Raw genomic sequence first — 20,246 nt, forward strand, 5'->3', positions numbered from 1 at the left:
GGGTCAGCGAAGTCCCCATAATCTTCTCCGCTGTCCTCACCCCCACACACTCTGCATATTTTTCAAGGTCTCGCCCAGTCTGGACCCAGTGTACACAGCAGGGGTCACATCAACAGTGGTGTATCATTTGTTTACAGCATTGGTTCTCAGGGGTCCTTGAGGGAGTTCCAGGGGGTCCCCAGCTAAATGATGACGAGGAACCAAATGGACCCATATGGGTCTGTAACTGAGAGAGTCCATTTGTACACTCTTGAGTTAAATTAACATTCATTTTACAATATAAATTGGGGTCCCATGAGAGATAGAAATGCCATTAAATGGGGGTCCGTAGTAGCCTGGTTCAGACCCTGAATCGCTAGCCACACCCCTTTAAAAACTTGTTTTGGTGATTCAGGGAGTCTGGTGTTGCTCTCACTGAAGAGATTTTCCTCGTTTGGAAATCCGTACGGCGAATCAGCGTCGTGTGACCAGCGTGGGTGGGGTTTTCCCAGAACTCATGTGCAATTCGCCGCCGCCGGACGGGACCGCACACATCGCGTCGCGGTAAAATGCGATCGTATCGATCTCGCTATGAAACATCAGTAGCAGACATGTTATGTTGTGTTTGATTACTAATTATTTGTGCTCCTATTCCTGCTGTTTCTTTGGTTAGCAATTAGCGCTAGCAAGCAACAGGCTAGCCAGCCACACATAACAACACTACGTCATCTGCTTTGCTACTGTTGTCGTGTTGGTCAGAAGACTGCCTCTTTGGCAACGCCCATCCCAGAAACAGCTCTGGAGGGAAGCACTTTCAGACTGAATAATGGAGTGAAACGAAATGTCAATTCAGGCTGAGTGTCAGGCTAGGTCCGTAGCCTAATGAATGTCAAACCGGCGATCCTTGAAAATAAAATGGTCACTGCTAGAGTCGTGAGAATCTTCTCGTATGGGGGTCCCCCTGGCATATCTTTTTAAACGGGGGTCCGCAGGCTAGTAAGTGTCAATTTGGGGTCCTTGACATGAAAAGGTTTGAGAACCACTGGTCTACTCTACAGTAGGACAAGATAGGAGGTTGATGCAGAGTGCAGTGGTTCAACCCTAGTCTTCAGGGACCCCTGGCTGCTCTACTGCTGCTTGTCTTGTCTTGTCCCAGTTGTTTCTAGGATGGGACGATATGAACATTCCATATCACCATTATTGTGACCAAAGAAATTGCGATTTACGATATTATTGCGATAATCAAAATATCCCCAACATCCATTATCCTGGGGCGGAACATTTGCCAAAACATAGCCGATCTACAAGCTCACAACGGGACACTCCCAGATTACAGATTACAGATTACACAGCAGTGATGGCTGAGTGGTTAGTGTCCATACCTAGGACTCCGGAGGCCCCAGAGGTCGCAGGTACGATTCCCCGCTCCAGCTATCACTGCTCCCCTCCCCCTCGCGCTCCTTGTGGGCAGCACTGGGTTCAGCTGGGTTAAGCTGAAAAAAAAGCAGCTGGGTTGGGCTGCGATATCTGAATTTCCCTCGCGGGAGGAGTAGGTAACTATTATTATTATATTATTATTATTATTAGATGACGTGGCTTGGAATGCCCATATATAGACATATTGTGTGAATCTCATGTGGTCTATAACATAAGACATTTTTGATGTCAGACGTCAGTCATAATCCATATTTGGGAAAATATTTTGTCTTAAGTCCTGACTTGCGTCCCAGTAGCTTCCCACGATCAGTCCCAATAGGGAAAGACAGGGCCACACACTCTGCTGATCTGGAGCTGCTCTGCAGAGACTGGGAGAGGCAGTCTGGCACACCGTGTGGATGGACCAGGCTCTGTAGGTTGACTCCTGGCCGGGCCTCTCCTACGTCTTCAATGTTTTCAGGCCAAGGACCCCTTAGTTGAGAGAGAGATGAAGCAGGGACCCCCACTACCTTTTCATAGATTCCATATAGTTTCATTGTTTGACAGCACAATCATCAGTGTATTTTGGATTCATGTAAATTTGCGTTTTCAGATATTAAACCACTTGAACTGTCAATACGTAATAAACTTGACCTTTCAATCTGTACTTAGTCTTCTCTTTTTCCACTCTACACCAAACCTCTTTGCTGCGAGGCGTTGTGAGCTTGTAGATCTGCTATTATTGGCTACATTTCTCAGAATATAGACACTAGGTTTCAAGTAGTTAATATAAAAAGGATTGGGTTCAAACCCTACTCTGTGTCCATGTCAGCGGTAACATGTCATTAGGTCGAACACCCTTTGGATCGACCACCAAACTCTAAGCCAAACCCTAATCCTAACCTCAGTATAACTATGCCAAACTCTAACCCTAACCCTAAACCTAACCTCAGTAACCGTGACGCGGGTGATTATCTAACGCTGTTCGACCCAACGGGAGTTCGACCTATGGGGCAGTCCCCCATGTCAGCATGTCAGTCTGAAGCCTGTCCTGGACGCAAGACATAAATATATATATATATATATGATATTATAACATTTTGCTCTGAGGACCCCCAGACCTCATTTTGAGAACCTGTGGGTCGGGACCTCCAGGGTGGTCCCCGAATTATTTTGGGGGGTTCCCTAGATTTCCCTAGAACTTAATGTGCAATGTTGTTTTCTCACTCAACAGTAAACAAACCAACAAAAAGTTTTAAGTGTATAGGTATATGCACATTTCTAGCATGACAATTTAGTACTTTTAAGACCCTTTTAATACCTCTAAAAGTATTCTCCATATTGTCAAATATTAGAGGCAGACATTGTGTAAATAGCCAATCTACATGCTCACAACGCCTCGTGAGCATGTAGATCAGCTATTTTCACAATAGAACCGTGTTAAACAAAATGTAATGCCTCAAGTCTTACAACTCCCAAGGGTGTGGGGGTCCCCAGTTAAAAAAATATATATGATTATTTTGGCGGTCGCGGTCTGAAAAGGTTGAGAAACCGCTCTTTTTTAATTTATTTTATCCCACGATTTTGTAACCCATTTTCACCCAGTGCCAATTGCCTATGTAACCCTGGGCTCTGCTCTCCCTCTGCCATGCCTGGGGAGACAACGGACTGACCTCATGCTTCCTTCTATGCATGAGGAGTCCAAGTTGCTTCTTTTCACCTGACATTGGGGATTTCCCCGGTTTGGATGTAGCGCGTGGAAGGAATACGTTATTCCAACCAGTTCCTTTCCCCTCCATCAGGCGCCCCTGCTGGCCGGGGGGGGGGGGCATTAAAGAGACCAGGATTACTGCATGTTTTTGTGAGGGTATCAACCCTAGGAGACACGGGGAGAACATGCAAACTCCACACAGAAAGGCCCTATCGCGAGAAGCCGCTCTTGTAGAGGAATGGTAGAGTGGGTGGTTGAGGAGGGAGAGAGGGAGGGTGCTAACTGCTAAACTAGCGACACCTTTTTAACTGGCCTCCTCCTTAGTTTCCTCTTTTCTTCGCTGTCCTAGTTTCTCTGTCATCCCCCCCGGGCACGCAGCACACCCCTCGCCTCCTCTCTCTCTCTCTCTCTCTCTGTTTCTCTGTGTCTCTCTCCCTCCCCCTCTCTTGACATATACCAACACGGGCCTGGTTGAAACTTTGGACAAAAAGAGGGCACGGCAAAGAGACAGATGGGAAGGAGAGAGAGAGAGAGAGAGAGGGAGAGAGAGAGAGAGAGAGTAGAGGGCAGGAGTGGGAGACAGATGGAGAGAGAGAGAGAAAGGAGATTGGTTAGGGAGTAGGGATGGGACGATATGAATATTTCATATCACGATTGTGTTTGAGCGATTTACGAAATTTGAGCGATTTACGATATTATCACGATAATCAATATCCTTTATCCTGGGGGTGGAACATTTGCCAAAAAATAGCAGATATACAAGCTCACAACGCGTTCGGTTGCGACGCGTTGTGAGCTTGTAGATCGGCTATTTTTTTGACAAAGACATCTGATAGAGAGTGGAAAAAAGACTGTATCAATACGTATATTATAAGTACCTTTTACCAATACTAGAGGGTTTAAATGATACCGGATATGCAGCTCGGCAAATAAAAGGTTAATTGATCCCAGTGCATGACGGATGACGATATCACGATAAAATAAATCTCCACGATGCGATTATCGCGAGTTTTTTTTTATCACGATAAACGATAATATCACGTATCGTCCCATCCCTAAGATGGGTTAGGGAGGAGGAGGAGTGAGCGTTCTCTCTCTCTCTCTCTCTCTCTCTCATGGTGCTGCAGGGCCATCCATGCTGCATCGTCGTCTTATTGTTACACAACTGATACTTGTTTTATTTTACATAACCCCAGTCAGTCGCCATGGCCGTGCTGTCCTGTGCTGTGCTGTCGTCACTGTCAGGCTAGGCTGTGTAACCTTCAACCTGCTTCGTCATCATCATCATCATCATCCCAGCCGCTGGTCATGTTGTCATGCCTTTTTTAAAGGGACACTGTCCACTCCGCTCACATTGACATTAGCTTGGGGTTGCTTGTCTCCAATTTTTGGGGGGTTTGATCCGGTCGGGAGCGGAAACCACTCTATGTCATGTTGTTGTAGTCCTCAAAGGACTACACTTTGGCCCGGAAAGATCAAACCGGAATCCTCTTTTAACCCCAAATAATTCCCCTGTGCTCAAAGGGCATTCATTTTAGGGCCTACCCAATAAACACCTTGATGCGGCATAGTAAGGGGTGTAACGATACATTTTAACAGCGATACGATACGCATCACGATGCATGGTTAACGATACGATACATGGACGATATTGGTTCATTCATGAAGCTCCTTTGAATTGAATGGATAGAATTCCCGGAAAAGACATGCTGTGATTGGCCAGTAGTCACTTTGAGTGGCAGCGTGGCAACTTCTATATCTATGGTCTGTCAGGGGTCATCGGCTGTCGCTCAGGGGTAGAGAAACCGTCATTAGAACACGGAGGGTTCCCGAGGGGTTCCCAGTTCGAATCCATGCTCCCCCAGAGTTAGTGTCGAAGAGTCCTTGAGCAAGACTCTGAAACCCTCTAGTTGCTCTCGGTTTGCAGGTTGGTGCCTTGCATGGTTTCCTCTGCCATCGGTGTATGAATGTGAATGGGTGAATGTAATGCACAATCTATGTAAAGCGCCTTGGATAAAGGCACTATACAAATGCACCATTTTCCATGTACTATTTATCGCCATTGCTGGCTTGTGGTGGAATTTCTTTGCCACGGACATAACGAAATGAGCGGACAAATAATTATTACCAGAAAGTGAAACATAAAAAGATAGCCCTGAAAGACCATAACAGTTCTGTAACTGAGTGTTCAAATGAATACCAAATCAGTCATGGTGGTCCTTGCAAATAGAACCTTTGGGAAACACTCGTACTCGTTGGGACTCATAATGTGCCATAGTGTCGTATTAAATCAGTGTCACGTTCAGCAAAGGTTGACACTTTAGGTCTCAGAGGCACTTGGCCCGTCGGGCAAGAAGTGCAGGTCATGCCCAAAAGTTGTTAAATCCAATCCAATGACTGCAGAGTGGCGACAGTCACTTTGAAAAGCCAGAATGAGTGAAACTGCTGCTTGTAAAAAGGTAGCATTTTTTCTTCATGAAAAGCCAATAATATTTAAAGGTCTTATGACATTATTTTTTCATGTTCCCTGACCTCAATTACAAAAAAACAAAAAAAACAAAAAACAGAAGTTTCAACATTCATTGGTTTTTATCTGTTTTTGTTGAATAATTGGGCTCAGAAAAGTGAGTTCTTTGGCCTCCCGACGTACGCCTTTGCTGTTACTTCCCAATGTGTTTGTATCGTTCCAATGCACAATATTATACCATTTACCACTTTGGTTGTTGCGTTCCAAAAGAGGCGACGATTAACAGGAAAGTGCCTGGTTACTGGTATATTATCTTTGCGAGTCAAAAGGCCTCAGAACAAAGAGAGAGAAGAAAAACCTGCCATGGCTAACTGGAGTGGAGTTTTCAGTTTTAACAGGACAAAGACTTTTATGTTTGGTAAATACAGCATGTCATAATAGCTTTAATGAAGACAGAATGCACTTCCTGTTGGGCAACCTGAAGGCAAACTCCTCCACTTGCCTCAACGTCGGGCAAACCGTTAGTGTCAACCCCTGGATTCAGTAAATGGTGTTATGATCAAAATAAGACCACTTATAATGGTACGTAAAACTGAAAATATCTAATTTCCCACAGACGAGGCAAAGTCTTTCACCATTTTCAACATTCACTCATTAACCCTGACGTTCCTCTATTTTGGGATGGACATGTCTTTATAGGCGAATACTGGTGCTGTAGATCAGTGGTTCTCAACCTGTGGGTCGGGACTAGTGTCCGACCGATAGACTTTTTTTTTAACCGATACGATACGGTACAAGAGGGGGGCCCATCACCGATACCGAAATAAAATATTTTTGAAAAAAAGGAAAAAAAATGTTTTTGAAAAAAAAAAAAAAAAAGTTTTGAAAAAAAAAAAAAAAAAAAAAGTTTTTTGGAGAAAAAAAAATGTATAAAAGAAATGGCTGCCAACTCGGGGAACTTGGGCGGGGGCAGCAAATGAGTTGGCCCTAAAGGGCTTCTCGTTGACTGCAATTTTGGCCCTAAAGGGCTTCTCGTTGACTATGCAATTTTGGCCCAAACGGCCCCTCATATGACAGGGCTCGGCTGACACAAACACAGTATGTCGTCAATTCACCATACAGTACCGGAGGAGGAGGGCTCACTTGTTATGGTCAACCGTCTATGGATTATACACAGCCTACTATTGGGGAAGGAACACATAACCATGGACTTTATGACTCTTTAACACAGAACCACAGACGTTATGACTCTTTAGTGGCGAGGGACGTTAGAGTAGCCTATTGGCTTGTTTTGGTAGCTAACAGAACCATAGCATGGAGTTGAGTCGGTGACACAGACAAATCCCACTCGAACTACATTGAATCACTGCATTGGAATCCACACTGAACTGAATGGCTAGTTTATTATGCCATATGCCACCTCACTGCATTTGGTGCATAATCATGCAGGGCTGCAACGCATCGATTACACGTCTCTAAAAATAGTCATGTCGAGACGACTGGTGATTGAAATGTTGAAGGCTCATTGCTTATATGTGGCAGGGCGCGCTCTGCTGGACAATGTATATCATTACATCAGAGCTCTCCAACACTGCGTTCAATGCGCTGGGCTTACTTTTTATTATATTGGCGGGATATTTCACCGATACGATATAAACCGATATGCCCAAATAAGGTCATATCGGGCCGATAATATCGGCTGCCGATATATCGGTCGGAGACTAGTCGGGACCCACAGGTGGGGGTCCTCAGATGATGAATTAATGTGCAAGATTGTTCTATCACTCAACAGTAAACAAACCAAGATAACCAACATTCTAAAGTTACAATTTAAGGAATTTTTAATACCTCTAAAATGATGAATTAAACATTGGCCAAATTGTCAAATATTAGAGGCAGATATTGTGAAAATAGCCGATCTACACAACGCCTTGCATTGTGAGCATGTAGATCTGCTATTTTCACAATAGAACCGTGTCATTCAAAATGTAATGCATCAACTCTTAGTGCTTGTCAGGGTGGAGATCCCCAGTTGAAATATTATTTTGGGGGTGGCGGCTTGAAAAGGTTGAGAACCACTGCTGTAGATGCTGCTATTTTTCCTGCTGTTTGTCATACATTCGTCATAACATAAGCATTATGTGGGTAAAAGTACATGTTTTGTTGTCATGCATTTTTTAAAGGGACACTGTCTGTCTGTCATCATTGTCAACGGTGTTTTTGCATTTTTTTGTAGTTATTTACCTCAGGGCAACGTACGTGTTTCAACCTAACCGGTCTTCCTCCGCGTTGACAACAAAGAACATGTATTGTGTGCTAGCTGTTTTCTCACTTTTAAATTCCATATAGGTCCTCAACATTTTTCAGGCCAAGGATCCCTTAGCTGAGAGAGAGAGAGATAATGACACAATCTCATACTGTACATATTGTACAGTATGAGATTGTGTTGCAGATAAAATCTTTTCATAGATTTCATAGATGGCTCCATAGACTGTGTTTGACTGCACTATCATTGTGCAGTGTTTGTGGTGTTAATTCTGTCCATGGTGGTACAGTATGCAATGAGAGCTGACAATACCCACAGTTCACTGCGAAGGCATGGTTCTCCATTTCTTTTAAAGCAGGGTGGGCAAGGTTGATGATGGAGAGGCCCACTATATTTACACACTCACTCAGGAGGGCCACATTGCATATACAGTATACCAGTAAGACTCCCTAATTGGGAGATAAGCGACTGTCAGGTCGAATACACAAACTTTAGAAGGCAATCGTGGGGGAAATGGTACAGATCCATGTTGATGACATGACCTTAGAGATACCGTGTACTGTTTTGCGTGATTTTAGGCCAACATTTGTAGGAGCTGTGTCCAAAAATGTGTTTTGCAAAAATCGGCCTGATGGTGGCGCTAGAAGAGGGCCATGTGAATAATGAGGGGTGGAGGTAGTGATTTGCCATCCAAGGAGTGTGTGTGTGTAAAGGTTGGCATTGATGGGGCCAACGGTGGCAGAGATATGAGTAGGGCAAAAGTGTGACGTGACGTGACTGACTGACTGAGTGACTGACAGCTAGGGGGAGCTTTTCATAGTAACTGCGACCTGACGGTCACAACAAGCTCAAAACGTGTCACATTGCGACACATTTTGAGCTTGTAGATCTGCCATTTTTGAATTGTAATCCTGAAATTTTTTAGCTGAAAATTTGCATTTTTCTTTCGTTTCAAATGCATTTATATGTTCTTAACTTCTTAACTTCATGAATACTAGTATAGACTGAAGTAATTAAAGCGGCTCATGTTTGCATGTTTGGAATTGTAACGGCTGAAATCAATAATGTGTCAGTATTTCCGATATTAACCTGCGGGCAGCATTAAGTGAAGGTGGGGGCCGCATGTGGCCGCCAGTTGCCCATGTATGTTTTAAAGCCATTATCCATATAGTGGCAAACGGGAGAATGGCTTTAAAAAACATATACATGTCCAAGCGATTACTTCATCGCGCAAATACGAACCTCCTTCGATTGTCCGCCTCGCCGGCCACACAGAGATCTTCGACGTCGTATCGATCATCGCTGCCATACCGATAAAACACGTGGAGATGACGTTGAAAAGCTGTGGTTTGAGTACTTCTCCTTTTGTGTTTGCTTCAACTGTTGCCTCATCATTCCCATCGTTCTCTCTCTCCCTCTCTGCCTCCCCCCATCCATCCTCATCCCCTCCACTTCTCCTCCCCCCCCCCCCCTCGTTCCCTTGTTTCTCTCTCTCTCTGCAGTGAGACTCCATGACAGCATTTCAGAGGAAGGCTTTCATTACCTCGTCTTTGACCTGTGAGTATCTTCTGCACACGCACGAACGCACAAGCACACACACACACACACACACACACACACACACACAGATGCTCACGCGCGCACACACACACACACACACACACACACACACACACACACACACACACACACACACACACACACACACACACACACACACACGCGCGCGCACAAGCGCACACGCTGTGACATTTGAGATTGTATCCCATGTGCGTGACTATGGCCGGTTTGTATGTGTATGCTAACAGCCTTGCTTCTCTCCTCTTTCTCTCTCTCCCTGTCTCTGTCTCTCCCCCCTCCCCCTCCCCTCTGTCTCCCTCCCTCTCTCTCTCTCTCTCTCTCTCTCTCTCTCTCTCTCTCTCTCTCTCTCTCCCTACCTCTTGTCTATGTCTCTCTCCCTCGCAGGGTGACCGGTGGAGAGTTGTTTGAAGACATCGTGGCCCGGGAGTATTACAGTGAGGCTGATGCCAGGTATGTGACGCTGCTGTCTTCACCATGGAACACACACACAAGAACTCGCTCTCCTTCACACACACACACACACGCACACGCACACACACGGCAGATCCGCTCGGTTCCATTTGTACCGCTTTAGAAAAAGAGTCGAATTAACACTGAGGATTGTTACTGTGTATTAAACATGGAGAAATAATGGAACAGGATTCATAGGCACGTACAAACTGACATGGTCTGTCTGTCTCTCTCTCTCTCACACACACACACACGCGCACACGCACACACACACACACACACACACACACACACACACACACACACACACACACACACACACACACACACCTCTCCAGTGATTATTGGTCTACTTGTATTCCTGTCAGCGACTGCATTCCTGGTGTCAACGGGTGCATCAGTATTCTCCCCCTCCCTCCCTCCCACCCTCCTCCCTCCCTCTCCCCCTCTCCCCTGTCTCTCCAGTCCCAACACTATCACTCCTTCATCTCCTACTTAGGCCTGTCAAAATGATCACATGATCGACTAATCGCAATCATTTGACATAATCGCAATAATCTTTTCATAAACGTTTCTATGTTGACATTTTTTCATTTATTATTATTTAACATTTTCAAAAATAGTGGAAATGGCAGATCTACAAGCTCACAACGTGTTGCGATGCATTGTGAACTTGTAGATCGGCTATTTCCACTGTCAATGTTATCCTTTTAAGTATAAAGTTGTCAAATATGTCGGTCATTTCTTTGTATATTTAGGTTCGGTGTCATATCTACCATGTGCAACTTCAAAGCTTAAAAGCCAAACGGAAATCTAATCATCAACGACAGAAACACAATAAAATCGTTAATCGCAATCATTTGAGTGACGATTAAGGGTCATGTAAAAATGTCATAATGGTGGTGACAGCCCTAGTCCTGCTCCCTGCGTTGTCCCCCTTCCTCTCTTCTCTTCTTCCTCCTCCTCTTCCTCTTCCCCTGTGTTCTCCCCTCCCTCATAGCACTGTCTTCCTCCTGTTGCTGTGTGTGTGTGTGTGTGTGTGTGTGTGTGTGTGTGTGTGTGTGTGTGTGTGTGTGTGTGTGTGTGTGTGTGTGTGTGTGTGTGTGTGTGTGTGTGTGTGTGTGTGTGTGTGTGTGGTGCCGGCTTATGGGTCTGCTGTGTAATTGGATTAAGGGGTCTTTTGTCTTGTTCTGCACAAGGGGGGGGAGAGGCTTTAGAAGATGCACATATACAAACACACACACATGCGCACACATAACACGTGTAACACACACACGCATACAGTACACAACAAACAACCCTGAGTGTGTTTTGGAGTGAGACCCCAAGCTTGACCTTTTGACCCCTGGAGCCTATAGTCCGGTGTGATGCAACGACAACCTGATCCCTCGGGGAGAGAGGGTCTGTCTGGACGGCAGCGTACCAGCCAGCCTCCTGAACCGCCTGTTTGTTTTTAAATGGCCAAAGCATAGAATAGGGACCGTTTTCAACCTGTCTTGTGTCTTCATACACTTGGACACCTCACTAATACTCATAATAAAATGGTATATAATATAATATACATTTTTTAATTCAGTCTGTGTCTCATATGGGCCTATATTTTAAGTGGGGACCTCCCATCCTGATGAGCACTAAGAGTTGAGGCATTACATTTTGCTTAACATGGTCCTATTGTGAAAATGGCAGATCTACATGCTCACAAGTTGTGAACATGTAGATTGGCAATTTTCACAATTTCTGCCTCTAATATTTGACAGTTTTTCGTCCCTAAGCATAAAATGTAGGTTAAAGTGTTCCAAATCTAAAGCGACACAGATTTGCGTTCAAGTCTAAATGGGTCAAACCTCATTGGCTGTTGAGCCAACGAGGCCCGTTACCCCAGGGATAAGGACATGATGATTGGCTGTTGGTAGGGAGATTTCACCAGGCTCCGATGCACTCCACACGTCTGTCTTATTCACGTTTGTTTTCCTTCATGATTTTTTTATTTGCTCCCCGGTTTTATGAATCGCCAGTTAGTTGCCCCCCTGGGTACAGCAGTCAGTCCCCTGTCACTGTACACACTGCCACATGTCCCCTCTGATGTCCCCTGTCACTGTACACACTGCCACATGTCCCCTCTGATGTCCCCTGTCACTGTACACACTGCCACATGTCCCCTCTGATGTCCCCTGTCACTGTATGTCCCCTCTGATGTCCCCTGTCACTGTACACACTGCCACATGTCCCCTCTGATGTCCCCTGTCACTGTACACACTGCCACATGTCCCCTCTGATGTCCCCTGTCACTGTATGTCCCCTCTGATGTCCCCTGTCACTGTATGTCCCCTCTGATGTCCCCTGTCACTGTATGTCCCCTCTGATGTCCTCTGTCACTGTACACACTGTCACATGTCTCCTCTGATGTCCCCTGTCACTGTATGTCCCCTCTGATGTCCCCTGTCACTGTACACACTGTCACATGTCTCCTCTGATGTCCCCTGTCACTGTATGTCCCCTCTGATGTCCTCTGTCACTGTACACACTGTCACATGTCTCCTCTGATGTCCCCTGTCACTGTATGTCCCCTCTGATGTCCCCTGTCACTGTACACACTGCATGCCACATGTCCCCTCTGATGTCCCCTGTCACTGTATGTCCCCTCTGATGTCCCCTGTCACTGTACACACTGCATGCCACATGTCCCCTCTGATGTCCCCTGTCACTGTATGTCCCCTCTGATGTCCCCTGTCACTGTACACACTGCCACATGTCCCCTCCGATGCACATGGAGTCACGCACAGTGTTGACACATTTCGCGAGAGAAATAAGCGATAAGGTCTATGAAATAAAGCCCACAAGTACAGACTATAGGCCACATGAGCAACTTTATGAACTGATTTACATTGGCTATTTGAAAATTGCAAATCTATACGCTTGTTGATCTGTGAGCTAGCAGATCAATTTTAAAAAAAAACGCTCCGCTTTTCGATATTTGGAATATTTGTGAAACATTTTAGCACAACATATTGTCAGATGGGGGTCTGCGGGGCAAACACTGTACATTTGGGGGTCCTTGACATGTAAATGTTTGAGAACCACTGGTTTAAACAACATTGGGAAACGAGCACAAACAAGCAACTCCCCAAAACAAAGCAAGGCCAAAACACTGCGACCCGCAACTACCAATAATTACATGAGTTTCTGCTACTGCTAGATCCCATAGCCTGGAGGGATGACCCTAACCCATGCATAGTTTACACCATAACAATGACAAAGGTTAAAGAAAAATCAGGCTAAACTAGTGTTGGGTTGAAGGTGTTGAAAAGTATGCCAATGGTTTATGGGAGCTCCTTTTCTCTTTTACTTTAGCCCTCCTTTTTTGCGTTTTCCAATTCCTTTATTTGACCCGAATCATATGGCAGTGGTCTTCAACAGGGAGTCCGGGACCCCTAGGCCTAGGGAGTCATATGGAGTTTCTACAGGGGGTCCTCCAAATCTTGATGTGATAGAAACTTAGATTGTTTTTCTACACTAACCACTTCAACCCTATTACGCGTGGAACTTTAGCCAAAAATAGCCGATCTACAAGCTCACAACGCCTCGCACTGCGAGGCGTTGTGAGCTTGTAGATCGGCTATTTTTGGCAAAGAGGTTTGGTGCAGAGGGAAAAGAAGAGCGGACCAATGTTGACGGTTCAAGTGGTTCAGTGTCTAAAAAATACACATTAATCCAACAACATACCCTGATTAAAGTGTTGTCAAACAAGTCTAAGAAATCTATGAAAACCTCTAATCCTTTAATCTAACACAATCTTATGAAATACGTAGTGTGGGGGTCCCTGCTTAATCTCTCTCTCTCTCAGCTAAGGGGTCCTTGTCCTGAAAATAACGAAGACCCCCTGGTTGCTGTTAACACGGCAACAGGAGGAAGACAGGAGGAGTTTCATGTCATCAGTGAATTATAATGGGAAAATGGGCTTGTGGAAACTAGGCCGTTCAAAACGTGGGCGGGCGGGCGGTCAGTGTTGAGCTCTATTTTTACCTGACAGGTAAGGGCAGGGCAAGGGCATTCACTGGGAGGGTGGAATGTGATGTGTGTACTAGTTCCAGCTAGTATCTCTGTCAGACTCCCTGATGAACTGATGGCCTGACCCAAACCGTTAGGAGTCACACCAGTACAGCCTAGTGTTGATTTTGACAGGGCTGTCACAATTATTTATTACATATAATCGTCTAATCGTGATTATTTGACATTATCGCAATTATTTTGTCATAATCGTCATAATCGTGAATGTTGAAAAATGTCCGAAATAGTGGAAATAGCAGATCTACAAGCTCACAACGCGTCGCGATGCAACGCGTTGTGAGCTTGTAGATCGGCTATTTCCACTATCAAAGTTATTTTTTAAGTATTAAGTTGTCAAATATGTCAGTAATTTCTTTCTATATTTAGGTTATGTGTCATATCTACCATGTACAACTTCAAAGCCTAAAAGCCAAACAGAAATGTAATTATCAACGACAAAAACACAATTAAATCGTTAATCGCCAATTATTTGAGTGACAATTAATCGTCATGTGACAGCCCTAGGAGTCACACCAGCGTAGTGTTGTTTTTGACAGCAAATTTTGATTTGGTTTTAGTCATGGTCTTTTGAATAACCCCCCGTTATCCCAGGGATAAGGACATGATTGCCTGTAGGTAGGCAGCTTTTACCAGGCTCTGCCTTCACTCGAAACTAGGGGTGGGGGATATGGTGATAATTATCGCTCAGACGATACAATGTCTCCACGATATGCCTTTTCAGAGGTATTGTATACTGTATATCGTGATACAATTGAGGGAGCCTTGTAAAAAATCCTGTTTAATCGTTAATATAGATTGTATTTTTCCATATTATCGCCCACCCCTACTCGAAACATCTGTCTTCTTCACATTTGTTTTCTGTTATTGAGGGGAAAGCTTTCGCTGAAAATTGCAGATTGACAAGCTCTGTGCTTTCTGATGGATGTCGGGGGTTTAAGGTGTTAAGTGGTCAAACCTGTGCCACCCGGACAACCCCACGCACACACACGCGCGCGTGCACAAAATGTGTGAAGGTGTCCTTTAAACCTTAATTAAAGAAATGCAGAAATGCACAACAACGCATCGCAACACGTCATAGATCTTCTAGTAGCTTTTATTTGTTTGAAAACACGTGGGAAAAGTTCACCTTTAAATTCTGTGGTGGATTTCACCTTGACCTACATTTAGCTGGTTCTGCTGAGCTGCTTGGTGTGGTACAATTGTATTGTACAAGAACACTAATTCATAATCATAATCAAACAATCACATTGCATGATTTAACCAATCAGTTCTAATGAAGTGATTATTAGTGCACGTGTATGTGATGGAATCCTCATGGAACCTGCCGTTAGGAGATCAAATAATGAACCTCAAATAATAAAAATGACAATTCTTTAGATATTATTTGTTTATAATTCACACACACACACACACACACACACACACACACACACACACGTGCACACACACACACACACAATATGACATGATAATTTCCTATGGAAGTACTGTGTTCTATCCGTTTATTTGTCTTTCAACGTTATATGAGATACATGAAGTGATTCCTGTGTAAATAAGCCGAACAGCTTACTAGGATCTCCTTTCAGTTGACCTTGTACCAGTGATTTGTACTATCATGAAACTGTACTTTTTCCTATTGCAACCTTCTAATACATTCTTCAATCAAACAATCAAAAAACCCTGATTTTACAAATCATGTTTCTAATGATCTTTTCTTCTTTTTGTAACGACACCAATGATTGAAATCCCTGTCTGTCTGTCTCTCTCTCTGTTTGTCTCTCTGTCTGTCTCTCTGTTCGTCTCTCTCTCTCTGTCTGTCTGTCTGTCTCTCTGTCTGTCTGTGTGTCTCTCTGTGCAGTCAGTGCATTAGTCAGATCTTGGAGAGTGTCAATCACATCCACCAGCACGATATTGTACACAGAGACCTCAAGGTGAGTGCCTGCCCGTTTCCGTGACAACAGCACACACACACGCGCACACACACCCACACACGCGAACACGCGCACGCATGCACACACCTCCACTGGTGGCCATGGCAACGCATGCATGCACGGAGCCTCTCTCTCTGTCGCTCCATCTTGTTCTTCTCTGGTCTCTCTGTCTGTCGGTTTGGAAACCTCGTATGAGCGAAAAAACTGTTGCTTTTCAGGATTCAACAGTAGACTAGAAGGCTCCTGCCCCACAGTGACGTCGTTCTAGTTTCTTCATCCATACAAGTTGTTCTCAACCTTTTCAGGGCTTTGACCTCCAAAGTAATCATATTTTAACTGGGGGGACACCACACCCGGACGAGCACTAAGAGTTGAGGCATTACATTTTGTATAAAGGGCTTTGCACACAGGCCCGTTGCTTTTTTTTTTACGTTTGCTGCATGATTAAAACACATTGGATTTGGTGTGCAATGTAATGCGGAATCCTCACTGCGGATCCGAAAAGGAGCCATAAAAGGAGTCAATGAGCTTTTACTGCATGCGAAAAGACGCACATTAAACTGGGTTCGATCGGGAAACTGCCACAGCCACTTGTCGCACTGCAAACTCGGAGCAGGTGTGCATGCGGTCATAGAGAATCATTGGTTCCTTTAAAAAAAGAGAAATTGTCTGTTTTTTCCGTGCTCGTTATCACGGTTCTATTGTGAAAATAGCAGATCTATATGCTCACAACGCCTCGGCGTTGTGAGCATCGGCTGTTTTGTGAGCTTTAATGGATCATTTGGGACCCAAGGGGGTCCCCAGATTAACTTTTGACACGTTTTCTCACTCAACAGTAAACAAACCAACATAAAGTTTAAGTGTATAGAGGGTATCTGAACATTTCTAAAGTGACAATTTGAGGACTTTTTAATACCAAATGACAAATTAAACATTGGGCAAATTGTCAAATATTAGAGGCAGACGTCTTGAACATAGCCGATCTACGTTGTTGTGAGCGAGGTGTTAGATCTGCTATTTTCACAATAGAACCGTGTTATACAAAATGTATTGCCTCAACTGTCATTGCTCGTCAGGGTGGGGGGTCCCCAGTTAAAATAAGATTATTTTGGTGGTTGCGGCCAGAAAAGGTTGAGAACCACTGTTGTATGCTATGCTAACTAAGTTATCTGGTTACCCCTGACCCTGTCTGTCTGGGCCCCCATGTTGAGAACCATTGACTTATGTGTTCTCTCTGTCTGTCTGTCTGTCTGGCTGTCTGTCATCATGGCTGCCTTTGACCATTGCTTTAAGTGTGTGTGTGTGTGTGTGTGTGTGTGTGTGTGTGTGTGTGTGTGTGTGTGTGTGTGTGTGTGTGTGTGTGTGTGTGTGTGTGTGTGTGTGTGTGTGTGTGTGTGTGTGTGTGTGTGTGTGTGTGTGTGTGTGTGTGTGTGTGTGTGTGTGTGCGTGCGTGCATGCGCACGTGCATGCGCGCACTCATGTGTGCTCGTGCAAAGTTTAGAACATGCGAGGCATCGACACATGTTGGTGAAGGTTGACTCTCACCGATGGCAAGGAAAAGATGACTCGTGTGCAGACACACACGCACGGGCACGTGCACACATAGGCATCAAAGGGGGCTTGAGCCCCTGCCCTTTTTATCCGTCTGTTTCTACTATGGTGAAAGAAATGCAAATGCCCTCTTTCCATGCCATACCTGAAGGCAGCATTCAAGACAATTGCCTTGTGCAAACTCTCCTGAACTTGAACGCAGCATCTTATGTTGAAAGAATTGCCCTCTCTGTGTAGAAATCAAGCATCGAAAATAGCCGACCTCCAAGCTCACAGCACGTCACAGCACAGCGTGTAGAGAAACGTCACAGCTTGTCCGCGTGTAGACGTCCGTGTACACATTTTTACGGTCTATGGACCGTAAAAATGTGTCATCATGATGTCATCATGCTCTGACGTCACTGTGATGTCAGGGGAACCACTCTACCAGAATGGGTTTGCTGCTCTGACATCACGCTCTGGCTTCACTGTGATATCACACTTGTATGGAGTTCCCCGATGTCATCAATATTAATGATGCCCTGTTAGAGAGATCCCTGTGATGCCAGGGGGAACAAATCCCTTCTATGCCCATATATGGAGATCCCTGATGTCCACATCACTGTGGTGCGACCTCTCCCTTGTCACCCTGAGGCGTCTTACTAGTAGATTTTCACCACAAGGCCCTTTTACATATTTCAGCCCCTGCCTCTCATGCACACACACTCACATGTTGTGACTATTGTGAAAGGGTCCATTATGAGAGATGAGGTGAAAAGTGGAGATGAACCTCCAGGGTTGCCATGACGACTCAAATGACATCACAACAGCCTCCCTGAGTGGCCGGGTGCTGGGAGTGGGGACGGGGCTTTGCGTCGTCCCTTCTCTCTCTCTCTCTCTCTCGTGCGCTGATTGGCCGACCCGAAAGAGAGAGGGGGGGGGGGGGGGGCAACACGAAAGAGAGAGAGGGGGGGGGGTTATTTTTTTATATTCCAATTGGCTGCTTAAAGGCAGGGCAAGTGATTTCACTTACGTTTCAGTTTTCATGTGCTGTAGGGGACAGGCGGAGGCTATCCTCCAATCATGATCAAGTGGGGGCGGGCCTTGGTGCAAGTATGGCCCGCCCCCACTCGACCATGATTGGAGGAAGTTCCCCACTCTATCCTGATTGGAGGAAAACCTGTCACCCAACAGTTTTTGAAACCAAAAACCAAAATATGGACCAAACACTCTATAGTAACTGGTACTATCAGAACATAGACCCATTCTGTTATTATTTGAATTAAATGAAATCACTTACCCTACCTTTTAACCATTTGAACCCCATCGTTCGTTATTCCAAAGGGAAAGTTATAGCCAAAAAAAATAGCAGATTTACAACTGAGAACAGGTCTCATTGTTGTGAGCTTGTAGATCGGCTTAGACGTTGTGGTGTAGACGTCCATGTTCAGAGTCAAGTCGGGTCCAGTTTACCCAGTCTAGAGCAGTGGGTCTATAGATCGGTGGTTCTCAACCTTTTCAGGCCACGACCCCCCCAGAAGAATCATATTTTAACTGGGGTCCCTCCCCCACCCTGACGAGCACTAAGAGTTGAGGCATTACATTTTGAATAACACGGTTCTGTTGTGAAAATAGCAGATGTACATGCTCACACACGCACGGACGCACACACACACGCACACACAGAGCTCTGGGTCAGAGAGTATAACCGTATTACCTCTGCTCCTGTCTGTCTGATTTGTTGGCCTTTTATCCTGAGTGGAGGCTTTTACTGCATCTACTTATGTCCTAACTGCCTAAACAACAGCCATTTAGAACACACACACACACACACACACACACACACACACACACACACACACACACACACACACACATACACACACACACACACACACACACACACACACACACACACACACATACACACACACACACAAACACATGTGCGCACACATGCACATTTGCATTACTATCCTTGAGAGCAGACACACACACATTCATACACCGATGGTGGAGGATACCATGCAAGGCACCAACCTGCTGATGGGTAGCAACCAGGGGTCTAGATCAGGGGTTTTCAACGTGGGTGACGGGGCACTCTGGGGTGCCGCCACAGAAGTCCAGGGGTGCCACGAGACCATTTGATAATATTTGGAATTTATTTGGACACTTGAAAAAATATTATTTTGTATAATTTTAAACTTGAAGTACAAAGTTATTTTCAAGGGGAACCCACACTGGACGCGGAGGCGGCGCGGAGGCGCCGCGTCAAAACATACAGCCCCGTTATTTTCAATGAACTAGCCCACACCGGCGGCGTCAGACGCGCGCAGTCGCGGCTCTGCCGCGTCGCCTGCCGCGCCGATACACCACTGTTCTATTTATCCAGCGTTGCCGCGCGTTGAACATGTTCTCCCATGGTTCTCCCCACCGGGGAAATGGATGTACTGTTTGGCAGCGCGCCGCATCCAGTTGGGGTTACCGTGCGGCACTTCATGTGCGTCGATACCGCGGCGCGACGCTGCGCAGCCGTTCGCGTCCAGTGTGTGCTCCCCTTCAGTCAGTTCTAACCAAAATGGCTATTATCTCAACGTTTTCCTCGCAACATAATCACTAAAATATCGTCACTGTGGGGCAGAAACCTCGTATCTCCAAGTTTCAAATGTGTACGTCTTTCGGTAAAGTAAAGCCCTGCTTCATCAGACAACGACTGTCACACAAAACTAGTGAAAACAGCCGATCTACAAGCGCTGTGTGCTTGTAGATCGGCTGTTTTCACTAGTTTAGTACATTTTATAGATGATAAATACAAAACAAACGGTTTTGGACATACAAGGTTTCCAC

General features: G+C 45.2%; 2 protein-coding genes across 11 annotated transcripts in view; both read left to right on the plus strand.

Annotated features, from left to right (window-relative positions):
* eef2k (eukaryotic elongation factor 2 kinase) overlaps window positions 1–20,246 on the plus strand; it is a 369,092-nt gene that overhangs the window by 158,385 nt on the left and 190,461 nt on the right. The window lies entirely within an intron of this gene.
* Window positions 1–20,246, plus strand: part of LOC308303579 (calcium/calmodulin-dependent protein kinase type II subunit gamma-like) — a 102,907-nt gene that overhangs the window by 29,314 nt on the left and 53,347 nt on the right. For all 8 annotated transcript variants that reach the window (XM_080747987.1, XM_080747980.1, XM_080747983.1 and 5 more), the window contains exons 4-6: window positions 9,342–9,396; window positions 9,805–9,870; window positions 15,797–15,869. In XM_080747987.1, coding sequence (XP_080604113.1) covers window positions 9,342–9,396; window positions 9,805–9,870; window positions 15,797–15,869 — 194 coding nt within the window. The remainder of the gene's footprint in view (window positions 1–9,341; window positions 9,397–9,804; window positions 9,871–15,796; window positions 15,870–20,246) is intronic.

This window comes from Nannobrachium achirus (assembly GCF_963921795.1).
Source record: "Nannobrachium achirus genome assembly, chromosome: 18".
Taxonomy (NCBI): Eukaryota; Metazoa; Chordata; class Actinopteri; order Myctophiformes; family Myctophidae; genus Nannobrachium; species Nannobrachium achirus.